At 46.9% G+C, this 26539-nt stretch overlaps 1 protein-coding gene across 1 annotated transcript in view; it reads left to right on the forward strand.

The window, feature by feature from the left end:
• The window catches only part of LOC140219909 (uncharacterized), a 205890-nt gene that overhangs the window by 171768 nt on the left and 7583 nt on the right, over positions 1–26539 (forward strand). Inside the window, exons 2-4 of the mRNA XM_072290072.1 lie at positions 18234–18646; positions 23259–23439; positions 24383–26440. Of these exons, the coding sequence (XP_072146173.1) occupies positions 18361–18646; positions 23259–23439; positions 24383–26440 (2525 nt within the window). The 5' untranslated portion in view covers positions 18234–18360. The remainder of the gene's footprint in view (positions 1–18233; positions 18647–23258; positions 23440–24382; positions 26441–26539) is intronic.

The following is a 26539-nucleotide window of genomic DNA, read 5'->3' on the forward strand; positions in this document are numbered from 1 at the left end:
GCCGCTTTCTGCGAGCGGTAATGATAATGATGACGATGATGATGCTCCTTCAAAATATTGCACGTGTCCACAATGATGATATTCAAGAATCGGGTGGATGTAGGCACAGTTCTTTACTTCATAAAACTAATTTGAAAAGATACAACTGCAAATAAAAAGTATAGCTTAATTATGGCCTGTTTAATTGAGAAGTGAGACCAGATGAACGGACGACTATTTTTTAAACAAAAATAAGAAGTACCTTCATTGAACAGTTTAATATGAAAGAAATTTAGAAAAGTTATAATAGATACAGTAAAAAAAAAACGGTCGGTATACGTTTAAAAAAAAGGTATACGTTCTGTTGCTAGAAGAAAATCACATGCAGCGTCAAACACGTCTGTGTGGCTAAAATCCAGTGCCGAGGCCTCAAGGGAGAGCGATACTCCAGCGCTTAAGAATTTCTTTGTATTACAAGCCGGCGACAGAATAAACTAATGATCAAAAGGTTCTATGTCCAGGCAGAATTTCTACAGGGATGTATCACCAGACCGGACCTGCGCAAACATTGGTTTAGCTGCGGAATACGGCCCCTTATTCTAGTAATCATAGCGTCTAATTGTCTTGATGGGTACCACTGGTTTTTTTCATCAAAACTTGAGATGTCGAAATTCTGCCAAGCACAGTATTCCTAATCCGATGGAATCTCGGCGTACTGGAAATTTCTCGTACGAAATCACTGTGACTGGCAGTGGTTCTTTCTTGCCTTCATCTCGGTTTCCACTGGGCTTGCTTTTTTCTTTGTTATCCCTTTTTAAACAAGGTTTGATGGCGAGGATGAAATAAGTACTCCTCAACCGATGAGATGGCGAAAAATATTGCAGCAGAATTTATTGTTTAGAAAACGCAATCTCTATTTCCTTTATCCTTCTGGGCCTTTCAACACATCTTTATTCCACCAAGGAACGTGACGTTGTATAAGAAGGGTAGCTTACGGACACGAAAGAAACTGATAAATGCATGAAAGAGTAAATACCGACGCTGTCTCACGAGACGAAGTGTTTAGCGCTTGCTGCTTTGCGGATTTACGTGTCTACTGAGGTATAATTCTCTGCTTATCGTCTGTAGACGAAGTGCGAAAAGAAGCGGACTAGTGCTTAAGAAAAGCCAGGTCTACGCATTTCAAACGAATTGGGCTCTATGCCGGAACGGCGAGCCATATGCCACTGCATGGCCAAGTAGAAAAGGCAGTTTCCCATCCTCTTTCCCTCAGCCTTCGTCCTGCTGTCTCATCGTCTCACCGTGCTCTGTGCAGTCCGGCAACTTCCGAAGTCGCCGCATTTAATTAGGGTAGGACGGACGGAGCGCGCTAAAATTACTGCGCGCGCCACGCTTTTCTTCCCTCGCTTCCCTTCCGTCTCAATCTCCCTTTTTCCTCCTCACACCGCTCTCATACTTCCCTAGTCATGCCCCGGAAACCTCCTTCCTCCCTTCTCCCAAAACTTCCGGGCCCGCGACCGGAGAGCTAAATCAAATTGAAAAACGGCTCCAGCGGCGATGGGGTGAAGGCGCTTAGTCGTGAGGCCGGATTGAAGAGCGCCCGGAACACGCCGGGAGTGAGGGGGTCAAGAGTAGAAACTTGGGAAAAAGGAGTGTTTTCAAAAATGCGGAAGCGAAAGGAACAAAGAAGGAGAGCACTAGCCGCAGCGATGATTCTTGCTAGAGGCGTGCCCGGTGCTAAAGCAGGCGCCCGTGAAGCCGATAGCCTCGCGTCGCCATAGATGTTGCGGGGATGACGAGACAATCTCCCGCCCCTTCCATATTGCCTACTTGCCTCGTTTTTTTATAAGTGGGGGATTGGGAAGCTCCCTGGGTATATAACGCAGGAAAGGTTGAGGGTTAAAACCACGACGTCAAATTTGGAGCGCGTGGGTGAGGTGAAAGCAACGCCGGCAGCTGCGTCTAGTGATTCCGCTGCACGCTTTGCCCCAAGGGGATACTGCTGGCATCGGGGAAGCCAGCTGAGAAAGGCAATCACCCGTCGAGATCAGCAACGCACGTATTGAACGGCGAGCGATGCAAGGCGGGTGACTGCCTAAAGTAAGCGGTGAAGCCAGACGGGGGAGGGTGGTGTAGAGAACGAAAAGTTTGGCTTTGTAAGGGAGAGAAGGAAACTACTGTGAGACGATGGGACTAGGGAGGTGATAGGGAAAGCGCGGATAGCGAAGATTGTTGCAGCTTTGCCCGCCAACGACGCTTTGTGCGGAACGCCGCGCCAGCTTTGGCGTCGATAATGCCAGGGCTTGCGCGCTGGGCTGCCGAAACAAAAGCCGCCAGAGGGATGAAGAGGTGGCGAGGAGCGCTCGCTGCGCCGACTTGGGCGCCATTCTCGAGGCGCTGTGACGCGAGGTGATCCCAGGATGCGTAACGCTGGCCATTCGGGCGGCAGCTCGGGCGTTTGACGTCGATGAAGTCAAAAGCGGTGTCGTCGTGGCGCGCTGTTGATGGGACGGAGGGCACGAACACGCCCCGAGAGTGAGGCGGGTAACAAAAGGGTCGTCGGAGGGAGGAGATTTTCATCGGTCCTATCGACAGAGAACGCCCCGACTTTCTGTTATCGTCCCGTTAATGGGCAATCACGCAACTACGAGGGCACTTTTGGGGGACAATTTTAATATGCAGCTAGCGAGCTTTCTGCGAGGTTCTGGTTATTATTAGACACACTATGATGGAGCCAGCCGTGAAAATTTCGGTTGTTGCATGTTGTATGCAAAGTCTGCGAATCGATCATGCACTCACGAGAATAAAAGGGGTGATAGAAAGTGCGCACGGCACGAGGGGCACGTTTGAATGATTTGCAGGGCTTTAACGACCGAGGGCAGCACAGGGCTTGCGTATAGACGGCATCTCAGAGGGCTCCGAAACTCCCGAGCTTTTTTTTTTTTCTAACGTGCGAACGCTGTACGAGAAAGCTCTTGCTCTGTCGCTTGCATCGAGTTACAGCCACCGCGGCCGTGAAGCAAACCCGTAACATCTCGCTGGAGAGCACAACGCCACGTGGCAGGTAGCGTCTCGGCGAAGTGCCAGCATTTCGCGAAGTATTTGTCAAAAATATATGTCGCATAAATTTATTTTTACTCTGAGGTGCGATAGACGTGACAAAGGAAGCGAGACAAACACTTATGCATCACCAACAGGCCCAAAATTCTAGTATTGTAAATGTCACAGGAAATATTTTAACTGCGTAAGCATTTCTACGCCTAGCCAACTAGGAAACCCGTCCGTCCGTCTGTCGCGCAAGAGGATCGCTATAAAGAAATTAATGGATAAAACAAAATAAACTTTAAAGGAAAACGCTGTCGGTGGTGAGTTTAGAATCCACAACCTGTCTCTAAGACGCCGACTGTCATACCTATTGAAGTGAACACCCACGCTTGCAGAGGGAACAGTTTCTATGAAGGCTTTCTTGAATGATTTGGTGACGGTGGAATAAAAAACAATCTCTAAGACCACAGGTACACCCCACTTGGAGCATTGTAGATATTAGGAAAACTACAATTTTGTGAAAACCTAATGCCAAACAAGCCACATCCTCGATATGATTCGGTCGTAGTGGGTTGCGCCTTCCGTTGGGATGCTCCTTCACCGACCGAAAATGCCACCGATATCTGAGGGCTCATGCGCTTCACGGCGCGCAACACACACAGAAAGCGGTCAATTTGTTGATAAGTAGTGATGAGCTGGTATGTGTCGCATCACGGTTGATAATGGTTCGACGCGGATGGATAAGGTGCTGAAGAGTGATAAGGACTTATAATGATTGCAGCCATTCTGATAAGGTTATTAGGCACGGGTAAGGCTTGGTAAGGGTCGGATCAAGTCCGGTAACGTTGATAAGGACGGATAAGAGTTGATAAGGACTGAATCGTGTCTGATATGGTTGATTATCCACCAGACTGCGTGGAGATGAGCCAATTGCACAATGCTTACGCATACTTAGACAACTCCTATAAGTGTTCCTGCGTGAACATTTTTCTGTCTTTGTCGAGTACTGACTTTAAAAGGAAGTTTTACCTCAGGAGCTCCTACCTAAATACATGGGGAGGCAGGAATTGTTTAGCTTGGCATCCACTGCAACGAATAATTTGAGAAAGTTCTTCCACTTTAAAGAAAATAGTTAATATCTACGGACCAATGGTTAGTATATTATTTATGTGGTACAGAAATGCATCTATTTAAACATCTAAGATAGATATCTAACCTTGATGTATTATAAGCTACTCTGAATTATGCAACCAATTTCTAGCTAGGATTTTACAAAACCTTCGTAAATATTTTAACAATTTCACGTAATCTGCGATCTTGTATATCAAATAATTTTGCTTTAGATGGTCTAACGGGAACAAATACAGTTTACTGAACAGCTATATTTGGGTTTGGCACAGATTTGCGGATTTGTAACTTAGTTCTTGAGTTTTTAATTACTGATTTTCGCAATCTACATCCTAAATCAAGATTTATGTCCCTTGAATGCAAGGACGGGCACGACCTCAAAATAGCACTACCACGAGCAAGTTGACGATGCAGCTGCCCCCTCAATAGGTATCAACGCCAGGTTTTCTAAAACTTACGAGGCTCTAAAGCTACATTCAACTTTCTCCAGTCAGTATAATTACGCTTGAACGAATTTAACTAAATAAAGTAAATACAAATTAAGGTGGAATCACACGAAATCACCCAGCTATCATTTTTGATGAATTTCATTAAATTCATACCGGCGGAGGTTCCTTTGTGCATTTTACACGGGCTGGAATGTGCGGCATAAGACTTGACCCCGAACTAAGGCTTGAGAGGACACGCTTGTGCAGTGCTGGCGCGTGTTCGCGACTGCAGGACAAGTTTGCGTTTATGCCATACTGTGCATTTTAGCGAAGAGTGTCGCAGAATTTTAACAACATGAGAATTGGAGACATAACCCTGCCTTCTACTGACTAAGCTTTACAAAGTGGCAGACATCAAAAATGGCACAATAATTGACAATACCGATACTATTTGACCAAATATGCACTAAATACCTCTTTAAATGCTGAGTGTAGTCGGCAGGTTGTGTGTACACAATTCGTCAGCGTGTACTCAAAGGATAACTTTTCGCAAGTAACTTTCTGCCTTGTGCGAGTTTCGGGAAATACTGGCTCAAAATGTTATTTGAATGTTTCCAAACTATGAAAAAACACACTACGGAAAGCTATTAACTGGGATAAGTGAATACTTTACTTCTGATTCGACAAGTCTGATCGAATCGGGTTTAAGGTTGGCACCAGAAACACCTTCGATCTCTAAAAATTATTATGTTATCTTGAACCCCTGTACTTATTCATCTGGCACAGCCATTGCCGAAAAACGCGGTGTACTAGAATGTCCGAAATGTATTAGAATGTACCAGAATGCTGAAAGACCATATGAATGACATCAAAAAGAAGAAAGTTGTCTCCAATGCACTTGCGGAGCACGTGGCAATTTCTCATCATGAGGTTTACTGAGAAGGAAGGCACGACCACGAAAGAAAGAACCTGCTGGTGTTCCAGTAAGTACCTGGACTCGCTTAATTGTTAATCAGACTACAAAAAAAAAATTACCGCCCAAGCACTCCGTACAGACGGTTAACCAGCGAAGCTGAAACGTGCGAACCCGGTGTTTATCACTGGGTTAATTCTGACGGTTCATTAAACAGCGGCGTGGTAGGCTGCCGGATCCTCGGTACGCAGTTGCTGCTTGCGCTCGGCTGCACGAGCCTGTTGTTGTACCCGGGCTGCAGCATCGGCACGGCGTAGACGAGCTCGTTCCCGGTTCCACTCCCCGCGTTGCTGATCGAAAGCTCCCTGCCCCTCAGGAGTACGTATGACGCGTAGCCTACCCATTTCGAAGCCAGAGAGCAACTGCTGCGCGCGTGCTCGGCTGCGACGGAGAGCAAAGACCTCGCCACTGGCGCAGCCAATCGCGCTTCTCGCTTTCTCTCTTTCTTTTTCGCACATGAGCATGAGGTTGCACCGGAGGAGTTTTCGGCTTATAGGCGACAGACGGACGGGTGGACGAATCGGCTGGCCAAATACAGCTTCGGGGTAAGAAGTATTTTGAATAATATTTGTATAAAAGAAATAGTCCTGATTTTTGCTAACGCAACACGAGGGTATGGGTCGGATAACTCACTGTAACTTCCAACATGATGGGGACTGGGAGGTAATTAATTTTGGAACATGTTGCTAAATATTCGGGCATACATAAAAGGCAAAAAAAAAAAAATATCTTGTGCGAAACAAAATGACTTTAGAAGGTGGCCTACCACCTTAATTCGTATCTTATTCTCACCCGTCCACAAGAAAGCCGATTTTGGTGGTAGCGGGTATGCAGCTTCGTGGGAGCTTCTGCCGCAGAACGAAAATATTTGAAAATGAAGATAATCTACAAAATATGTTACATGAGAATTCTCTTTTTTAAATAAAGATAAAATGAAATTCTAAGTAATGTGAGGCTGAGCTTTATCTTCGAATATACTTTCTGTTATTATACTGACAAATTACCTGGCATCACATTAACATTGCCAACATTCATGACGTCACGAACTGACATATACGCTGTTCACGGCCTCAACGTGAAAAGCGTATATGTCACTTCGTCTCCCTCCCCCCTTACCTGCGTTTAGGTTAAGAGGCGGGCACCCCAACTCGGTGGAATAAAGGTTTCAATCAATCAATCAATCAATCAATCAATCAATCAATCAATCAATCAATCAATCAATCAATCAATCAATCAATCAATCAATCAATCAATATACGCTTTTCGCGGTGAAGAAGACGAGGTCTGTTAGTTGTGAAGTTGCTTCTGGTAATTTCTGGTGCCAAGGTTCAGGTTGCCAACGTGAACTTTCTGCGTTGTTCGTGCCGCCTGCGCCCGTAAACAAGACATGTCCCAGCTTCGCCTTGAACAAGATAAGCTGTGAAATCAAATAACAATACGGCCTCACTGCCCTATCTCTGGCGTCTTTTCCTTTGACACCTTAGGCTTTAGTTTTTCATTATTCCAGGTATCTACTACATCACATGGCTGAGGAGATGGGAAAAAAGCCGCTGTGTCACAGCTTGAAAAAGCTCCCATCTACCATAAGTACACCAAGCCCTTGAGTGCCGACGAATGATCAACTCGATAAGAATATGGCAAATACTGCTTTCGGCGAATTTTGTAGTAACAGATCTGAAATCTAAATCTATACATTACCACGACAACTGCAGAAAGAATCACCAGAACATTTTCTTAAAGTCTTTATCAGAACTTTTTTAATAGACAAATGATTTAAACTACAGTTATTGACGTATGTAGAGTTGACGTCTACATTGACGTATGTAGAGTTGACCTACAGCGTCTTATCATGATAAAGGTCCTCTGTTTGCTCCTTCAAACGTCCAATGTAGACGCTCACAGCCTACATACTTCTGTAGCACGTTAAAGCGAGCGAATAAATAAATAAATAAATGAATAACTAACTAAATAACTAACTAACTAAATAAATAAATAAATAAAAGCAAGTAATTGCGTGCCGAGCCAGTAGGGTCCACCATCGCAGTCAGAGGATTCCAATGGACGTGAACACAGGTGAAGACGCCCGCGTGATTTCTACATCCGCCCTTTTGATCCACCTTCTATAGCACGGCCAACAAGAGCGAGAACTGCAGAACAGGCTTCGTGATCAAGAATGTACAGGCTTTTACAAGCAGACTATTGGCTATCTCAGGTGAACGAATGGCTCAACGAGGCAACCTTCACGAAGCATGCCAAGCAAATGTTTTTGCGTGCAGCGGGTGATTTTTTAGCATAACCAACATATTTTCTAAATAGCCAACATATTAACGGAGTGGAGCGAAAAAATTAAGTAAGAGCACGAGGGTTCTTTTTTTTTCTTTTTTCCATTTTCGAAGGTGTTTTATTTTCCCCCTAAAAAGCGTACATGTGTCCACATAAATGGCTTGCGGATTTGATTGGTTAACGAAGGTGGGTAGACAAACAAATGGTGTGGAAACTTGGCAACAACAGAGTGCTATGATTGGACTGCATAAATGGTTAGAACGAAAAACAAGCAAATGTAAGGGACTTGTACGTTCTTCTTTATCACAATGTAAAAGAAAAAAAAAGAACTGAGCGATTAATGGGGCAAGAAAGATTTCAGACCCTTTTGTTCTGAATCAGCTTACGAATGAAATAAATAGCGAGGAGTTCTCTAGGAAAGCTTTCACGTAATGAACTATGCGCTAGCGCCACAAACGAACAGAAATATTTTAGTCATCTCATGTTCCAAGCTGCACGGCGAAATTTTAAAACAATTGTGTCATTCTGCTTTTTAGATGTACGCTCTGCGCCAATATGAAGGGGAACACCTATTGTCTTCTGAGACAGATTCTTGCAAATTAAAAATTCGGGAACTAATTAACGGCTGTTTTCCATGTAGTTCCCATGTTGAAGAATCCATGTCATGGATTTTTATTGTAGCGCCGGAGCGAGGAAAATTACACAGTTTAACCACAAGTTGGGCTCACCTTTCATATTGGCATACCGTATATACGTCATACCCTACCTCGGTTTTCCTTGTTGGTTAATTATTGATTAAGTATTTCAAATACTATATATTTATTTATTTTACTTACTTAATTTATGTGGTCAATGCGGCCTCTAATGTGACTTACGGACAAACAACGAACTTTTCCTTACCTCAGTAAGGAAACCTTCATTGCGGTGAGGCCGCCTGATGTCACTCTGAAAGCTTCCTTACTGAGGGCCTGTTGATATGGAATGTATTCTTTTTTTCTTTGTTCCTTTGTGCACCTGCATATGCCTGTTATAGTTGTTATAAGATTTAGTTTTCAAGAAGCACACGTGACTAGGAAATCACAGGCGCTTTTCAGTACAGCTGTGGGAGTCCAGTAACGAAGGCAGTAACGCGCCCAATAAGAACGGCTGGCATAAAAACAGGCGCACTGGCGGCCTCATACACGCTTCATTTTTTATGCTCTGAAAAAGAAGAATGCATCTCATCTTACGAATTCCCTACGATACCCTTTCCTTATCGCTGCCAGTATCCATTAAAGAGAAATAAGAATAATCTTCACGGAGCCTTATGAAGTTCGACTTTCCCGTATAGCACCTTTTGGTTCGCCTCGGCTGCCGGTTCGCATTTCACAGGTTTGCCTCGTCAGCACACGCGTGGAAGGAGGCGGCTGCTTCGCGGGAAGGGAGTACCAGTCTTTGAAAAGTTAAGGCGAAATCACTAAAGACTGTCCCTATAGGGAGGCGGGTGAGCTATGGGCTTCAATAATGGGCCTGGAAGCCAACAAAGAACGCCAGAGTTCATATAGAATTAAAGGGACAAAGATGGCGAAAACCGAAGATGCTAGGATAGAACGGAAACCTAGCTAAGGGCACATGAAAGAAAGGAAAAGAAAAAGTATTTCGCTCGCCTCACAGCGTCTCCGCTTTTCAAGTCGCGGTTATCGAATTCTGCGCGCGCCGACGGAAGACAAATGGACGGTTTTCGAGTTTACGATGGCGGCCGACGCGCTGTCCACGAAACCCAAAACGTCGCGACGGGAAGAATGGCTCGAAAAGAAGTCGACAATGACGATAACTAAACAAAGATAAGACGAAGCGTTCAATGGGGAGGATAGGCTTATCGACTACACCGCGCACGAGGAGATATTGTCCCGTGCCGTGAAAGCATAAGGGGTTTAGAATAAGAGAATGCAGTGTTCCGGTTAAGCCTGAATAAATTTATCCTAGAATTGAGACGGTATAGCATGGCCTACGTCACGCTCAGTTGTGTGTGCGCGCGTGCCTGTGTTTGTGGCGTTCGTTTCGTATACTGTCATATAAAGCACAAGCCGGTCAAACATACATAGCGCCGAATCTTTATTTGCTCGACTTCAACGTCTTTTTCATTCGCGATGCCCTTTTGTACATCCTGGAATCATCCAATACGCAAGCATGGCTTTCGTGTCAATGTTCGCTAACGCCATTATGGGCATGCTCTCAGTACGTAAACAAGCTGTTTGCAGAACATACTTTTATTTTGCGAAGTTCGACATGGCAACTAAGACTGATGCAGTTACAGCCAACTGAAAAACGGGATGTAGAAGTTGTGAGCGCTGAACGTACCACCACGAGTAACGGGGTAGGTATATTCACCGCTACAAGTTGTGGAACTTGCAAGAACCAACTTTGGACAAAACAATGAAGCCTGCGCTCTTTGTCGCACACACACAAACACACTTTATAAGTCTTCCCGGACACTGCACATTGACAAAACAGGAACTAGAAACACACTATGTATAAAGTCATAATTTAGTCCCCAAACAACGTAAATCAAACATCAAAGTGCACATGTCACCTTGGTTAGCGGTTGAATGTCGGAACACATCAGAGGCTGGAATGATGCAGGTCCGTGGGTGACAGGCAGCCAGAAGACGAGGTAGGATTGGGTATGAGCGTGGGCCAGGAAGGTAGGCCACGATCGCGGAGGTTGCGGTCGATGCTCCGCTGGATGCCCCGCTGACGCCCATCAGCTCTGGGTGCCGAGTCGCAAGCTCACCGGGAGGCAGGAGACGAGGCCTATTGTCCAACAGGCTTCCGCCGCTGCTGCGGCCTTCTGTTCGCAATGGCGCCGCCGTTACCTCATTTGTGGTGCTTACCTACTACGGGCGATTGGCCAAGAAGCCGGCGGCTAAAGGTTAAAGGGGAGCGAGAAAGACCTAAACGAAAAAGTAAATCAGGGAGAGGTGTAACGTTAACGATAATGAGGAAATAGATGTACTTGACAGATACAGAAATAACAATAATTGTAATTACATATACACAGCGATTTCTTTTGTGTGGTGTTACGTATTCGAGCCACGAGGCTATCTGGAGATTGTTCTTTCTCTTCTTCAACTTCTTCCGGTGCCATTGCATGATCTTGGATTGGATTGGACTGGATTTCCTTCTACGATGGCGCATAAAACTCGTGCCTCCGTCGTTGTCGCCTTCACCTTTCCTATGCAACGCGGCACGTGATGCGTGTGACGCCATGTCCTGGTGTGTGTTTCTTTGACATAAGTTGATCATTTTATCATCATCACGATAGCAATCAATGCCGCCTTCAAAACTGGGATGGGACACGCAATAGTGCAGTGAACAACAGGAAAATATGAGCATTGCCAAACTGCTAATAACTCTGCTACCCGGTTTGCCCTGCACTGAAACCGACGAGGCTCCGGCACCTCGCAGCAGCGGGACTCTCGCCGCATAATCCGAGCGATTACACTGCTTGGGCGCGGGGACCGCATTATCGATCCCTCTTGGACTTCATTAGGTCAGCAAATCTTTTTTCATTCATTTAATCATCCTTATTCAACCCCATCCCATACCCCTGTATGCCCTGAGGCATTTACCCTCGCATTTACCATTTACCCTCGCAAAAAACTCTGCTACCTCAGTGACTGCATGTTTCTTACGGAATCCCATTGCAGTTAGCTGCATTGCGCGACGCTTTTCCGAGCTTAACAGCTCAACGTGCTTATCGCAATAGGCGGCTCTTGCGCTTATTCGTCGGAGCGAGACATTCAGCGTTGCCTACGATGAGTGCTAGAGGTGTTGTTAAGGCGGAATCCGAAGTAAGCAGAGCGTCAGCAAGACGCAGATGACAAATTATTCTGAGTTCGTATACATGAGAGACTATGAAGTTTACTTTAAAGGAAACAATCGTGGTCATTATACGCGTGAAAGAGACGATATTCGCGAAGAGTGCTCCAAGTACATTCCACATGCGATACCGTATGCAACGAATGACGAATATCACAACTCTCTCAGTCTTGCCCCGTTAATGTTCGGCGTCGGAACCCGTGAGAAGCTGTTTCACGCACTGCTAGAAGAAGTGGCTAGAAACGGTCCACGGCGCCTTTTCGTGCTCGGTCAGCTTCGAGAGAAGGGGCTCCCGAGCGCTACGGCACCCGCCCATTTCGCGCCCCTTGGAAGCCGACAGGGGGATTGGCCGCCTCGTCTCTCCACGGTCTCGGAGCTTCTCATCCCTGCGAGACTGAAGCGCGCTCTCAAACGAGGGCTGTGAGTAGAGTCGGGGCATCTAGCAGGAACCCAGCGGGAGGCCAGCATAATCCAGCCTTAATGACACCCATTTGCGATCTGGGCCCTGTCTGCCATTAGCGAGCCCAGAGGAATGACTTAAAAGTGGCTCTCGCGCGATGGGGCCCTCCTGCGCAAACGGAGGATGCGACGCGGCTGCGTCTCTCCGACGACGGTTAATCTAGCTCCCGTTTCCTACTTTATGCTTGTCGCTCCTTTCACTTAGCACGGCCCGCCGAGGAAGAGCCGCTGCACCTTGCCGCTCGCGGAACAATGTGTGCGGAAACACGGTCCCTCGCTTCGTCGTGATACCAGTGCCGCTCCTTGTTCAGAGGTTGGACGGAACGTCCTCTATGGGCCATCAATTCTAAGCGTCGCTCCTACTTCCCTTCACTATTCCAGTGCATCAACAAAAGCGGGTAATTAGCTCCAATTTTGGCGTTTTAGTCAATCGTTATTTCTTTTCTGTATCGCCATGTAGTTTACAACAAGAAAAGTACTTTTTTAGAGAGCAACTCTTAGGCGCTCGTTCCTGGGTTGAGCGTCGGCGTCCCTCGGCGTAACCGCGCGAAAGCGCTTGTGCCACAGCTCGCGTGTTCGTCGTCGTCTTCCGCAGCTGGATTCGATGCCGCTCACCATACCAGCGTTCCCTCCTTTTGCAAAAGCAGTGACGGCACTGGCCCACTGCCAGTTGGTGCGGTGATTTCGGTCTCAAATTCTTTGCCTCAATGTATCACCAAATGAAAACCCGTATCAAGCTGTGCTCAAATTTTGCATTAGGGAGGATCGTAATCGTCGGGCACTTTTTTGCTTTTGTGCTTTTTTACCCTGGAGAGCAAAAAGTAGGAAGCATACACTCCATTGCGCTTAAAAGCTCATTCGCTGCTTTCACTTAATACGACGCGTAGAAGGTGACGCTGTGAGCGGGCGTGTAGGTATATTGCACTTTTACCCTTCAAAACAACGTCAAGCTTTATATTTTATTTTTCCATTCTTTCAAATCATTGACTTAACAGACAAGCTCTGGCATATCTACATCAGCTCCATCACCTCTACCTCTCCTGTGCATAACATGATCACACATCATCGCGACCTTCTTTTTTCTTGTCTCCACCCTTCTCCTCTCAGGCCCTTTCTGTCATCGACCCCTTTCCCTATAAAGGTGCCTACACACAAGCTGACAGAATTATCTTCCTTTTATTTAAGAGCCTTGTCGGTATCCCTTTCTCTGGGTTGCCAAACAATGAATTTCGAAACTCATTTCTGCAATTTTTAGGATGGCAGCGACCCCATTCATTGGTTTATACGAAAGGAACACTGCCTTTTCATTTAGTTTGAAAGCATCGCTTCTATTTTTATAATGCGGCTCATCAGCATTACTCACTATTCAAAGTCGGTAATATTATATGCAATGCAGTCCATCACATGAACACTCTATGCAAGTTCAGTTTCGGTTGTCTCGTTATAGAAATTGAAGTTACAAAACAGGAGCCTTGGGCTGATGTGTCCATTAAGTCTAGAAAGTGCCGAAATCTACAGATCACGGAACTACGCAGAACAGAAACTTGAAATCGATGCAAAAACAGCAGACGTGCACGGCGCAGAGCCTTCAGTGGGACTCGCACAATTCAATAGGAAAAACAAGAACAAAAGGCAGTTTCACTAGTCACACATGTTCAATACGCGGTGGTGGCATGGCGCGATGCACCTCGGGAGGCGACGCTGTTGCGCCCCAGAAACAGAGCCAGGAAGGTACCAGGCGTTCACAACGCTGGTTTGATTAGGAGCTCCGGCGACCACGTCGCACTTCAATGGTGCACGGGATGTGAGACCAATGGCAAACCGTACGTCAGCGCCCAATGCAAGGATCACCGTTTCGCTGCGTGTTACAACGCGGCCGTGAATAGACTTAGTTTGAGTTTTACCATGCATTGTGCAAAGACCAGTGTAGGGAACACGATGTTGTATGCAAGCTAGAATGCTGCCCTGTCTCCGGCAGAACCGATCAAGCAGTGCGTTCATTTGGCTGCCTTCTTTTTGCAGCCGAAAGCACAGCGTGTCACTAGAGGTCTTCGAACTCTTCACGCGCCGGCCGCGCATGCGCCGTAGACGACAACGTCAGCACGAAGACATCGGTGACAGCGCACCTCGAGTGGCCGTGTAACTGATATCGCAACAAGACGCAACTTCACCCCGCCTCCGCGATATTCGCAAATAAGGGTGATTGCGAACGCGTTTCTGTGGGGTCAAAATACATCAATATTTCTTTAATGTATGAACACAGCTATTCCTTGGTGGAAGGATAAATGATGAGCAGGAACGTCAAGCTTTTGTGCGCGCAAAAATATAGCAAACTTGTCAAGTGTGAACAATTTTGCCTGCGAAGAAGGAATATTTCTTTCCAAAGAATGGCAATAAAAAAAGAAAAGGTTGGATTGCGCCACTAATTAGTGTAATGTGATCTCCTTGTGAGGACATACAATGCCACCAGCGTGCTCGTGAGCTCGATAAGCTGATTACACACGACCGGACGGGTCTTCGACTCAGGCCGCAGGCGACCGTGATGTGGCCGTGCTGCAACGAGTAACACCTTGTCATCACACCTTATCTGCAGCGCATTTTGTGCGTGTGGCGCGTTTCAGTGGCACTGAGCTACGTCATGCTTACCCGCTGGCTGAAGAGGCAAATCATACAAGTCAAGAAGGACAGCCTGCTTGCATAGTGAAAAGAGTAGCTATTTCTGCTTCCCTGCAAGGAGCATATTTATTGCCGATGAAAATCAATAACTTCAATGAAGCACGGCCCAGTGCCTATCAATATGCGCCAAAAGAGTTGGCTGCGGCAATTTGATGGGGTCCTCTGCGCCCACACTACGAACCGAGATTGGCAGGATGCATTCGCTTCTACTCTCTAGGCGTTAACAGCGTCCTGTAAAGCGTGCACCTCCTTGGGCACTGCGCTACTGCGGAGTAGTTGCATATAATACGAAGAACACACTGGTTTTTGATTTTATGAGAAGAGGCCTAACTGTGCCATCAAACACAAAATGAAGATTGAAGTGCAAGCTCCAACAGTACAGCGTCATATTTTTTGTCCGCATATAATTGTAGAATGTCTAGAAGCCGATTTCTCTCTCTCTCTCTCTCCCGTTTAGCAAACACGGCAAATAGGCAACGTCACTACATGTGATGACATAATCGTGCGGTGCTAAGGAATCACAAGCTGCAAGCGAGTAATAAATGAAGGCTTGCGCTGTATTACGCGCTGCAGCAGAAAGCAGGATTTCAAGATGAACACACGAACATATTTAACAACGCACACGTGGACAAAAAGATGTATATTATGCATTATAAAAACCAAAACTTTCTATCGTCTCAAAACTGAAATAGTCACATTCGTAGCATCAGTCATCATGCGACCCGTGCTGCTTATGCCATAGTCACGGCTTCCAGCCGCCGGGCGCAAATCTAAACTTTCTCAACATACAAAAACCTCGTAAGCACTCCCCATCGGCCCACGTATGGGGAGTGCTTACCACTTGCTTCACCTCCGCCGCGGGTCGGCCCGTCATTGCACTATCTTTGGGATCGGCCCACGTATATGGAGTGCTTAACGCCGGCCTCCTTCACCTCCGCCGCAGATCGGGACAGTATTGCAGCTATTTTTGGGATCGGCCCACGTATATGGAGCGCTTAACGCCTGCCTCCTTCACCTCCGCCGCGGCTCGGGACGGTATTGCACTATCTTTGGGATTGGCTCACGTATGGGGAGTGCTTAACGCCTACCTCCTTCATCGCCGCCGCGGATCGGGACAGTATTGCAGCTATTTTTGGGATCGGCCCACGTGTAGGGAGTGCTTAACGCCTGCCTCCTTCATTTCCGCTGCGGATCGGTACGGTATTGCAGCTATTTTTGGGATCGGCCCAGGTATGGGGAGTGCTTAACGCCTGCTTCACCTACGCTGCGGGTCGGCCCGGCATCGCACTATCCCCAGTATTGGCGCACATATGGGAAGTTTTTTTGCTTACAACGACAGGAAAATTTCCTTGGGCAATAGAGCTATACAGCTTTGCTGTAAAAAAGTATGTGGAACAATAGTGCATTCTTACGACGAGCGCATATCTACAAACTGGTGTCATTCTCGAAATTATTTCCAAGTGGATACACCTTGCAACCTCGCCGGATACAATTCGTGAATTGCAATATGCGCCGTAAAGTAAATAATTAAGTAGTTAATTAGGGGAATTTCCTTCCTTAGTTTAATATGTGTTTCGATTTCTCGTGCAAGTAACGTCCGCTTTTCCGAAGAATCCAGCTCAATGACTATAACTATGTTACTTGCGACAGGTGATTTTTAAAAATTCTAGGAAACATTAAAAAAGATCACCCCGTGTTATGTGCAACCGCAAATTTTCATCAATTTATCGTGAGTGGGACTTTTCAAGAACAAGTGTTTACGGTGTAACAGCTCCACACAAGCTTTAAGCTACTGCATTGTTTTTGTCTGCTCTACGCGATGTAACCGACGCAGCCCCGAGAAATATAAATTTCTATTCAAGAGAGTGCAGAGATATCTCTCTAATATGCTACAAATTACATTCAATACCGTACAGCGGTCATTCGTTGAGATTATTAATGCATTTGACACATAATTGAACACAAAAATCTAATTGGCTCCGATGTGAAGCTACATGTTAATGATTGTGGCCAATAAGCTTCATCGAAACTCCAGCTTAGCTGTCTGTGATACTTGAACTCTGCACCGCTGATTGCAAGCACAATAGTCTGCGGTATAGTGTGGGACAGGTTTACATTGCGTTGATCCGGTGAATGCCCGTGACAGTCCGCCAGCCATAAGTAACCATGCCACGCTCTCTTATGCTGCTTTTTTTTTTTTTGCTTGAGGTGCTGTAATATACACATATACATATATATATATATATATATATATATATATATATATATATATATATATCTATCTATATATATATATATATATATATATATATAGTACAGGGGGTATTCGCTCATCTATTGTGTGGCGCTGCAGGTAATGAGCACTGAAGAGGAGGCGACCGGCAATTAATAAAGACTCGAACGCGGATTAACCCTGGTACTACATGTGTCTACGCATTCATGGGCGTGCTTTCTTGTTATATATATATATATATATATATACTTATTTATGTCTTTATTTATTTATTTCTACAGTCGATCCCATCAGGGATCAAAACAGGAGGGGTATTTACATCTTATCCTACAAGGTAACAATATCATTTAACACAATATTAAGATTACACTCAATACATAGCCAATTAGCAAAGAGATACAATATAGTAGGCAGAAAAGTAACCTAATACATTTTAATAATGTTACGAAAAACAAAAGGCAATCAAAAGGGCAGACAATGTGCAAAGGTGAACAACATGGTAGGTTTCTATTACGCAATAATACATGGCAGCAAATTTAAGAGTAACAAGGGGTAATGAGATCGGCTTTCAAATAGATGGTAAGTAATAATTACAACAGGAAAAAAGGCAAACAATTTGGATAAATAAACTATGGTACTCAGTAATGGCAAGTAATACAGGTTATAAAAGCCACGTATACACACACAAGAGGCAGTAATCTGTAAAATACGTTTCAGGTGTCGTTAAGTAAACTGCGATTATGCACACAATATAATGAAATAAAATAAAATGGCACAGAAAAAGATAGTGACACGGGTACGTCATCGTTGGGAAGGATGCAATTCATTTTCGGCTAATGTTAAAAAGGTAGACAAAGTTGGGTTGTTTCTAATACTAGGGTCCAGCTTATTCCATTCACGCGTCATTAAAGGGAAAAACGAATGCTCAGGACTTTCCTTATGAAATGGATGATCATTTAACGATAGTTTAATGATGATATATGTATTATAGATGTATGTAACAAACCATTCTATTGTCTTTCTTGCAATTTTTTTTCTCTGTGACATTCTTTCCATCCTTGAATCTTTTATTTCCAAAATACAATTCTTTCTGTTGTAACTTCCTACACGCAGGCAACCTTGCTTATCCTCTGCTCTGCGAATCGTCTTTCTTTCCTTCTCTTTCTAGGTGAACCCGGCATTTTGTGCTGCCAGGTGACCGGTTCGTTCTGTCGCGGAAACCAAGACAGCCGAGTCAACAAAGGTGCCCAATCGAAAGACGAATCGGAAGCAAAGTCGCCGCCGCAGCCTAAGGAATGGGATGGCTCGTTTCTACCGGCTGGCGGCACACCGTCACGGTGTCCTGGGCGCTGGCGGCGATCCTAGCGACGTTCGTCGGGAAATGCTTGGCAATGTCGACGCCGCCTGCAGCGTGGGATGCCGAGGTGACCGCGAAGACGACGACCGACGGGCCGCCGACGTTCGTGCCGTGCCGCCTGTCCGAGCTGACGTGCGACAGCGGGCGCTGCGTGGCGCTGTCCCGGTTCTGCGACGGCTCCGATGACTGTGGAGACGGCTCGGACGAACCGCTCGGTTGCTCCAGTAAGGCGGGATTCAAGGTCGACTGCAGCGAAAGCTTGGCCCACGTAAAGAGCGCAGTTTTAGATTATGCTGATATACAGGGTGTGCCACATAACTTGAGCCAAGACTTTACAATTGAAAGGCGCCACGGAAGCGAATTGAACCGAACGCATATTATTCGCCATAGCATACAGTAACTCGGACAATTTGTGTTTTCCGCATAAATCAGTAATTAAGTTTAATTACCCAACTTTTTATTTATTGGCTGAGCACTCCAAGTATGATAAGCTGGCTTGTAGAGCACCTTCAGAAACTACCGATCGAGTTCGTTTCTGTACGATACGTCTGACGTATAGTCCTTTTTTCTGGGTTGCAAAGAAAGCCTGCAAACTATGAAAAAAGCCAGGCTGCTCTCAAGCGCGCGTTCGGTGGGCATGGTCGGCTTCGTCGTGACTTGCGACGGGGAAGTGGCAGAGCGCCATGATGGTTGTAGGAAGGCCGAGGGGGGGGCTCCCGTCGGATGACGACGCAAATGCATGCCGCTAGCCGAGCGCTGCAGAGGAGATAAAGAACGCCCTGCCACTTCCTCGTCGCCAGTCACGATGCAGCCGACCTTGTTCACGGATAGCACGCTTCAGTGCAGCACGATACCTCTGTGCGAGCGCTCTGTCACGTGTTTTTTTTTTTTCATAGTTTGCAGGCTTCCTTTTCAACCCGAAAGATAGGAATGCGTGAGGCGTGTCGCACAGGAAACAACTCGATTGGTGGTTTCTGAAGGCGCTCTACAAACCAGCCTATCTTACTTGGGGCGCTCAGCCAATGATTAAAATGTTGGGCAATTAAACATAATTAATTAGTGCGTTATGGGGTAAACAAAAAGATTGCGAGAGTTACCATAGGCCAGTGCAATTGTATACGTTCTGTTGAATTCACTTCCGACTCGCCTTTCATATTAGAAATCTAAGTTAAGTTTCATATTGAAATCTAAAGTTAAGTGGGACACCCTGTAGAGCACGGCCTCAATGCAATATCTTGAACTCGGCATATGCGTGTATGGGTCACGAAAAGCTAAAAAAAAAACAAAGAAAGACGCTTTTGTTACCGAAACTGAAGACATCGCCATGACGTCTTTCTGAAATTGACGCCGAACGCAAAACATCGAGAGCCAGTGCGACTTTTGGCCACAACCTCCGAGATCACTCTGCTCCTGCGGCGTGTTGACAATTTCGTGGGCCATGGTTTCGTATTTCCGCTAACTCCCAGTTTTCCTTGTCGTCCGCATAGGCACTTTTATTGTTGTTGTTATTGTTGTTTTTGTTCTTCTTCTACTTCTTCGTCTTCTTCTTCTTCTTCTTCTTCTTCTTATTATTATTATTATTATTATTTTTATTATTTGCCTTGTTTCGGAAGTCTGCCTTCCGAATAACACTAGTAATATTTAGAGCCTGTTAGTAAGAACATTAGGCAATTACCAGCCCTGTCATATTAGCGAGATTGTTTTGTTATGCATGCTACTAATTAGCCAAAGTACCCGCCGTGGTTGCTTAGTGGCTATGGTGTTGGGCTGCTAAGCACGAGGTCGCGGGATCGAGTCCCGGCCACGGCGGCCGCATTTCGATGGGGGCAAAATGCGAAAACACCTGTGTACTTAGATTTAGGTGCACGGTAAAGAACCCTAAGTGGTCCAAATTTCCGTAGCCCCCCACTACTGCGTGCCTGATAACCAGAAAGTGGTTTTGGCACGTAAAACGCCATAATTTTTAAATTAGCCAAAGTGAAATATTGTATGGCCTTTAAGATAATGTGGAGTTACACATTTCAAGTAAAGCGTAGCGGGGATAGCCGGCGGCTTCTTATACAGGCTGACCCAGCAAACTCTAGCCAAGGTTTAAAAATGTACCGAGGTAGACGAGGAGAATGTGACCAAATGCATATGTAGACCATTGTATGGAACAACTCACTGTAGTTTTCGTATTCTATTTAATTGCATAATAAGTCAATACTATAAACCAATTTCGCATTTATTAGCTCTGGGACAAGACTTCGAATGAGAAAGTTGTAGAGTGCTCTAAGAAACATTTAATTCAGCAGCTTCTAACTTGCTACGCCATGGTCAATAATTCTTTTTTGCGTCCCTATGAAATCCCGTGAAATACGAGAAAAAACATCACCGCCCCTTCAAGTCCGTTAGGATGGCCAAACAGTGAAGCTGTGTTAGTTACACTTACACCGAGTGTTACACCACGTAAGTCAAACTTCGCAAGCAGTCTATATAGTAAATGTTATGTTCCACCATTCTTTCACCTCATTTTCGCTTTTGCGGTAGGCAGCTTCTTCCTCAGGAGTACACACTACTCGTGGTCTTCGCATAGTTGTAGCTTGGGTGGAATGTGCGGAACCACTAATCGAAAGCCACGCATATTGGGCGCAAGGCCCATCAGTGTAGATGCGGGCGCAGTAATCGTGGTGACAATAGGTTGGATTGGTGTGACGATTGACGTCTATATGTTTCTTAATCAGGTGACGCACACGTTCGGCTGCGATGGAGAACGACGTCGCTGACGGTATGCCCGCAGTCCGCCGTTGTCGCTTGCGTTCGATGTCTCGAGATTGCTCGGTGGCGTGGTTAGCAGCATCCACCCGGCATTGTCGCTTGCGATTCTTCAAAATTAAATTGCTTCCCAGTTAAATCTTTCCGTCACGTAAAACAACGAATGGCTTATTGGGTACCCCTTTAACCAATGGCTCATACCCCCTTAAACGCGGCCTCCCCCATTACGACGACAGAAGGGAAGTGAAATTCTATGCTGGAATGACCAGCCGCAACGGAGCTGGCTGCGGAAGAAGACGACAAGATGACGACGCTCGGGCCATTGCTGACGATGACAGTTTTAGTGAAGTCAGACAACGGCGGCATAGGGCCCGCATAAACCGCTTCACTGTAGAAAGCGCGTGACATGCTCTCTTGCGCGCCGCGATTGCAGTGCTCTCAAACGTGCTGCGTATGAGCGAACAGTGCACTTAGCCTAGTCTAACGCCTCGTCTGCTTATCGCTATCACGTAGCACCACGAGAGGAGCACATCACTGGCTTAAATTGCGATTCCAAGTCGCGGCACCGTCACTTTTTAAACGGCGGCACACTGCAGGCTCGAAATGCACTGTTCGTTCATGCTTGGCACGTTTGAGAGCCCTGCAATCGTGGCGCGCAAGCGGGTGTGTCACGTGCTTTTTCTAATATTTTGTGTTCCTTGTTTAGGACGCAGAAAAGGTCATCGCATAATGACTAGGAAGCCCAAAACGGCCGAATTAGCTGTTTTCTGGAGCGCCATACAACTTAGTAGGGTTAAAGATTGGACCAGTTGGTTTTGCATCGTGAAGTCATAGCAGCGGAAACTAAAACGTGTATTCCAGCAGAACTTCTTGCTGGGCTAGTTGGTGCATGTTACTGAAGTACTAAAGCGCCAAACAAACGACACAAGAAGAGATACGGACGAGCACTTGCGCGTGTCTCTTCGTGTGTCGTCTGTTTGGCGCTTTAGTACTTCAGTAAAACATGTATATTTTATTTTCCTCAGTGTATATATATCCGGCCAATAAAAAAAAGCCGATAGTTGGAAGTTAGCGCTTGTTGCTGTGTGCCTCTTTCTTTGTGTGTATCCTTTAGTTCGCGCTAGTATGACCTCGTGAAGCAATACAACTTTCTCAGTGGAAGTTCTGCTCTGAAGTTATTTGCTAAATTGGCTAATTAATTTTAGCCAATTACACAATTAAGCAGAATACAGAAACATTGTGACTTGCTCAGGCCCATTTTAAAACCTTGGCTAAAGTTAGTGAGGCACCTTGTATAGGATATATAGGGCAACGCAATGGGTGCCAAAGGAAGGGAAGCGCTGTCTAGCACGGCATATGTGTTTTGTGTTTACACAATAGAAGCTTGAAGGCATACGTTGAAGTCGGCTGACGAGAGACAGGGGTAAACAAAAATCACTAAGGCAGGCTTTCTTCATGTGGGAGCAATAAAAAAGCTTAAGATGATCAGGACCATGGGGGCAATGATGATCGTGATGTTGATGAAAATCTTTAGCAGCTGCTGAGAGGAGTGCAGCGGTGACATAGCAGTAAAATACGCGCGCTGAAATGTTTGACCTGCAAAAATAGCTACTCATGTGCGAGAACAGTCACTTTCTCATTGAATATAATGTTGCCCTTCTGATCACACACTGCGACAGCAGTGAGAAAGGCAAGGAGGAGCTTCGGCAAGAATAAAAGAAAGTATTAGATGCTTATTTTCAGGGCACGTCTGGATGTTACTACCGTAGAAAGAAGGTCGAGGAAGCAATTCTCAAATGTTCCTGTCGAACTAAAATCAGTGAAGACAGTACAAGTACCTTAAAGAACACTCTAAAAACGCTATGCGCCATGTTTTGCAAGCGTCTAAGCGGTACAACAAACGAGACTCGAATCACTGAGCTTTTACTGTCGTGTCACATCTGTTGGTTATTGATGCGATGTGACACTTTTATTGAACAAAGCCTAGTAAACTTTTTTTGTGTGTGGGTGAATAGGGGCTATTTGTATGAGCCCGACTGAACGGCGGGATTCCGCGGTGATCATGTCGTCCGTCGCACGCAGACTGCAACCGCACCCTGTTCGGCGAAGTGGGCGCCAAGAACCCGCTGCGCATCGCGGAGCCCTTTCAGAGGAACCTGCCCTTCATCTGCACGCTGTACTTCATCGCGGCCGGCGGAGAGTTCGGTGACATCGTCGAGCTCACATTCCTCAACTTTCAAGTGGGCTCACTCGAGATGGACAGGTGAGCGAGGAGTCTGCCGAGAAGGTCTGGCTGCCTGCGGCCTATAGCTCGCACTGACGCACGCACTTCACTCTCTCACCTGAGCTCTACTTTCGCGCCAAACAAATACTGGTATGGCGAAGAATGTGTTGCCTCTCGACATTGCAAGAAGACTGGATGAAGCAGCATTATTGTGGTGTGGCCCTCCCTTTTGCACCATCATGTAGGCTAACGGTAGTCTAGTTCTCTTAACAATTAAAGATTTAATGAAAAATCTTAATGTTATTTTTGCTGTTTTATGATCCTTCACTAAAGCGTGCGAAATACATAATGTGTGCGTGGAAGTGTGTATGCGTGTGCCTCGTTTCTCGTGCGCTCATAACTGGCAACCAGTAAATCCTACCCCTGTCCTTCAGGGCTGCCTGGATTTCACGTGCCTGACCTCTGAAACCAACAATAATATGCGCGAATACATGAACGACAATTCGACGCGATAGTTAAATCTGTTCCGTAGGGCTCTTCCTCTAGGCCTGTCTGTTACACGGCGCTGTAGAGAAATGTAAATAAATGCGTTTTATGGCAACAATTGCTTCTCCTCAGCTCCTGCAATGGCTTTGGGTGTAGATTCCTTGCAGGACCTGGGGCGGCTCGCACGAACATTTACTAACAAAAATAATACGAATTTCAGAACGCGTTCTCGAATGTTCCATAGACAACGCCTAGTCCGCACAAGTACGCGTTCTTAAATTCGTTATGATTTCCGCTATTAAATGTTTATGCAAGGCGTCCCCGAAGACAAGAAATTGATGCAATAGGATGGCATTGCGGCGCTATATCAACTGATGAGTATTTTGGCCGATTTCTGAAGCGAGGTGTCACGCTTGCAAATTAGCTGTTAAGCCTTCGTTTTTAGCGCTTAGGTTATGACAACTTTTGGCTATTGTTTCTTTAACTAAACCTGCAGGAACCAGTCGGCGACCTGCTTCAATGGCCATCTCCAAGTCATCGAGCCTGCAACGTCAGCGCCCATCGTGCGAACCCCGCAGACCCGAGGCTTCAGTCAGATCCTGTCCGCGGTGCGCGGCGAACCGGCCACTCCGCACTTGACGTCTCTCTACGATGGCTCCGGTGGGGAGCCGGAGTTCGGCCACTTCTGCGGCGACATGGCCACCAATGGCGGTGGCGCAACCTTCTTCTCGGACCGCAACAATGTCACGCTGGTCGTGTCCGTGCCCAGCCGCGCCTCCCTGCATGCGTTCAGCTTCAGCTTGTATCTGACATTTCGGTTTCACCCTAAGAGGCCCTCCCGGACGCGCTACGGCACATCCGACAGCCCCTACGACGTCGGCATCGCGACTGCAGGGACGTACTGCGACCGCATCTTCGAGCATTGCGACCGCAAGCAGTGCAAAATCCGCTCGCCAAACTTCCCGGGATTCTACCTGCGAAATTTCACCTGCACGTTCACCGTTCGTCAAATGGTGGCTCCACCTGGGAAGCAAGCGCAGATCGTCCTCTACCAAGACAACGAATACAAGATCTCCATTTACACAGGCCGCAGTACCGCGACGACCTTCTCCCAGAGGGCGCTCACCATTGACTGTCTCGGGGACGTTGTCAAAATCTACGACGGGCCCAGCGCGGACAATTCCCCGCTGCTGAGTGAGTTCTGTGGCACTGGTGTGCTGCCGGAAGTGGTATCCAGTGGACCGGAAGTGACGGTGGTGCTCCGCAGCGTGACGGCGCAGCAGTTGCACGGCTCGCGGCTTGAGCTCAACGTGAAGGTGCGCTTCGTGGACGTGGAGGAATTCAGGCTCGGTCAGGGCAGGTGTGATTTCCACATCGACGGCAAGGTGGAGCGCCAAGGCCTTGTCCACACGCCGGCACACACGGTCCCGCCCAACACTACTTGCCGGTACCGCTTTCACGGCAGGTCGCCCACCGATCGCGTCTGGGTCTACTTCCTCTCGTACTTCGTCGAAGACAAGCACCGCTGGTCGAGCGAAGAGAAGTGTGACGTGTCTAGCATCGAAGTCCTGGACGTGCCTCTGCAAAGTTCCAGGCCCGGAAACAACAGTTCAAGCGAAGCCTCTAACGCCAGCGCTGCCGTGGACCTTCCCGGAATGTCGTACCGCTTCTGTGAAAAGAACTCCCCTCGCATATGCGCGAGAGCTGCAGAATATCCTCAGTTCATACCACTTCGTCCATGTAGGCACCCTGATGAGTCCTACCTGTCTAGCGGACCCGAGCTGCTTCTCCAGCAAAACTTCTACAAAACCGTGGAGCTGCCTGTTCGCAGAAGCTCCTTCTCAGCTCGGTACGAGTTTGTGGACACCGAGCAACAGGGCGCGGACATGGGACCACGGCATGGGCCTTGCCATAGGCACTTTCAGAGCAGCAACTCCAAATTCGGCATGGTGGCCTCGCCGAAAAACGTCTTTCTGTATGGTCGCGGAGGCCGCGAGAACGTCACCTGCTCGTACTACTACTCCGGCATGTCCTCTGAGAAGCTGAGGCTTTACCTCGTTACCTTGAACTTACCGACATCGGGATGCGAACACTACTACGACGAAGTAACGCAGAGGTACAATTGCCGCGTTACCGGTCGCCACTCGAGCCGCCTCTCGCTTTTGCATGTCATGGACCACTGGGGTGACACTTACACTCCTATCGGCTGTTTCTGCAACGTCACCTCGCAACCCCGCAAGCCCATTCTCATCGAGTCGGTGGGCAACAACGTCACGCTGACGTTCACCATAAGCGGCATGACTTCGTTGGAGGATTTCAACAGCTACGGCTTCGAGGCGACGTACGAGTTCCGGCCTGCGACTTCATGCGACACCAGCACGGAGCTGAGGAACGGCTCGCAGGGCGAGCTGACGTTCACGGCTCCCGCCAGCGTGGCCGACCAGGAACTGCCACTGCGGTGCCGGTGGTTCATCGAGGCCTCGCCTCGCAAGTACCTCTACCTGAAGTTCCAGGGCCGCGACGGGTCCCGCGGATGCCCCGACTCGGCAAACAGGTGGGCTCTTCGTTTCGTGCGTTGCGAGTTGTGCGGCTGCATTACTAGGACTCTCTCCCCGAGAGCAGCCATATTATGCGCTAAAGTGAAAGACGGCTA

The sequence above is a fragment of the Dermacentor andersoni genome, chromosome 8 (genome assembly GCF_023375885.2).
Source record: "Dermacentor andersoni chromosome 8, qqDerAnde1_hic_scaffold, whole genome shotgun sequence".
Lineage (NCBI taxonomy): Eukaryota > Metazoa > Arthropoda > Arachnida > Ixodida > Ixodidae > Dermacentor > Dermacentor andersoni.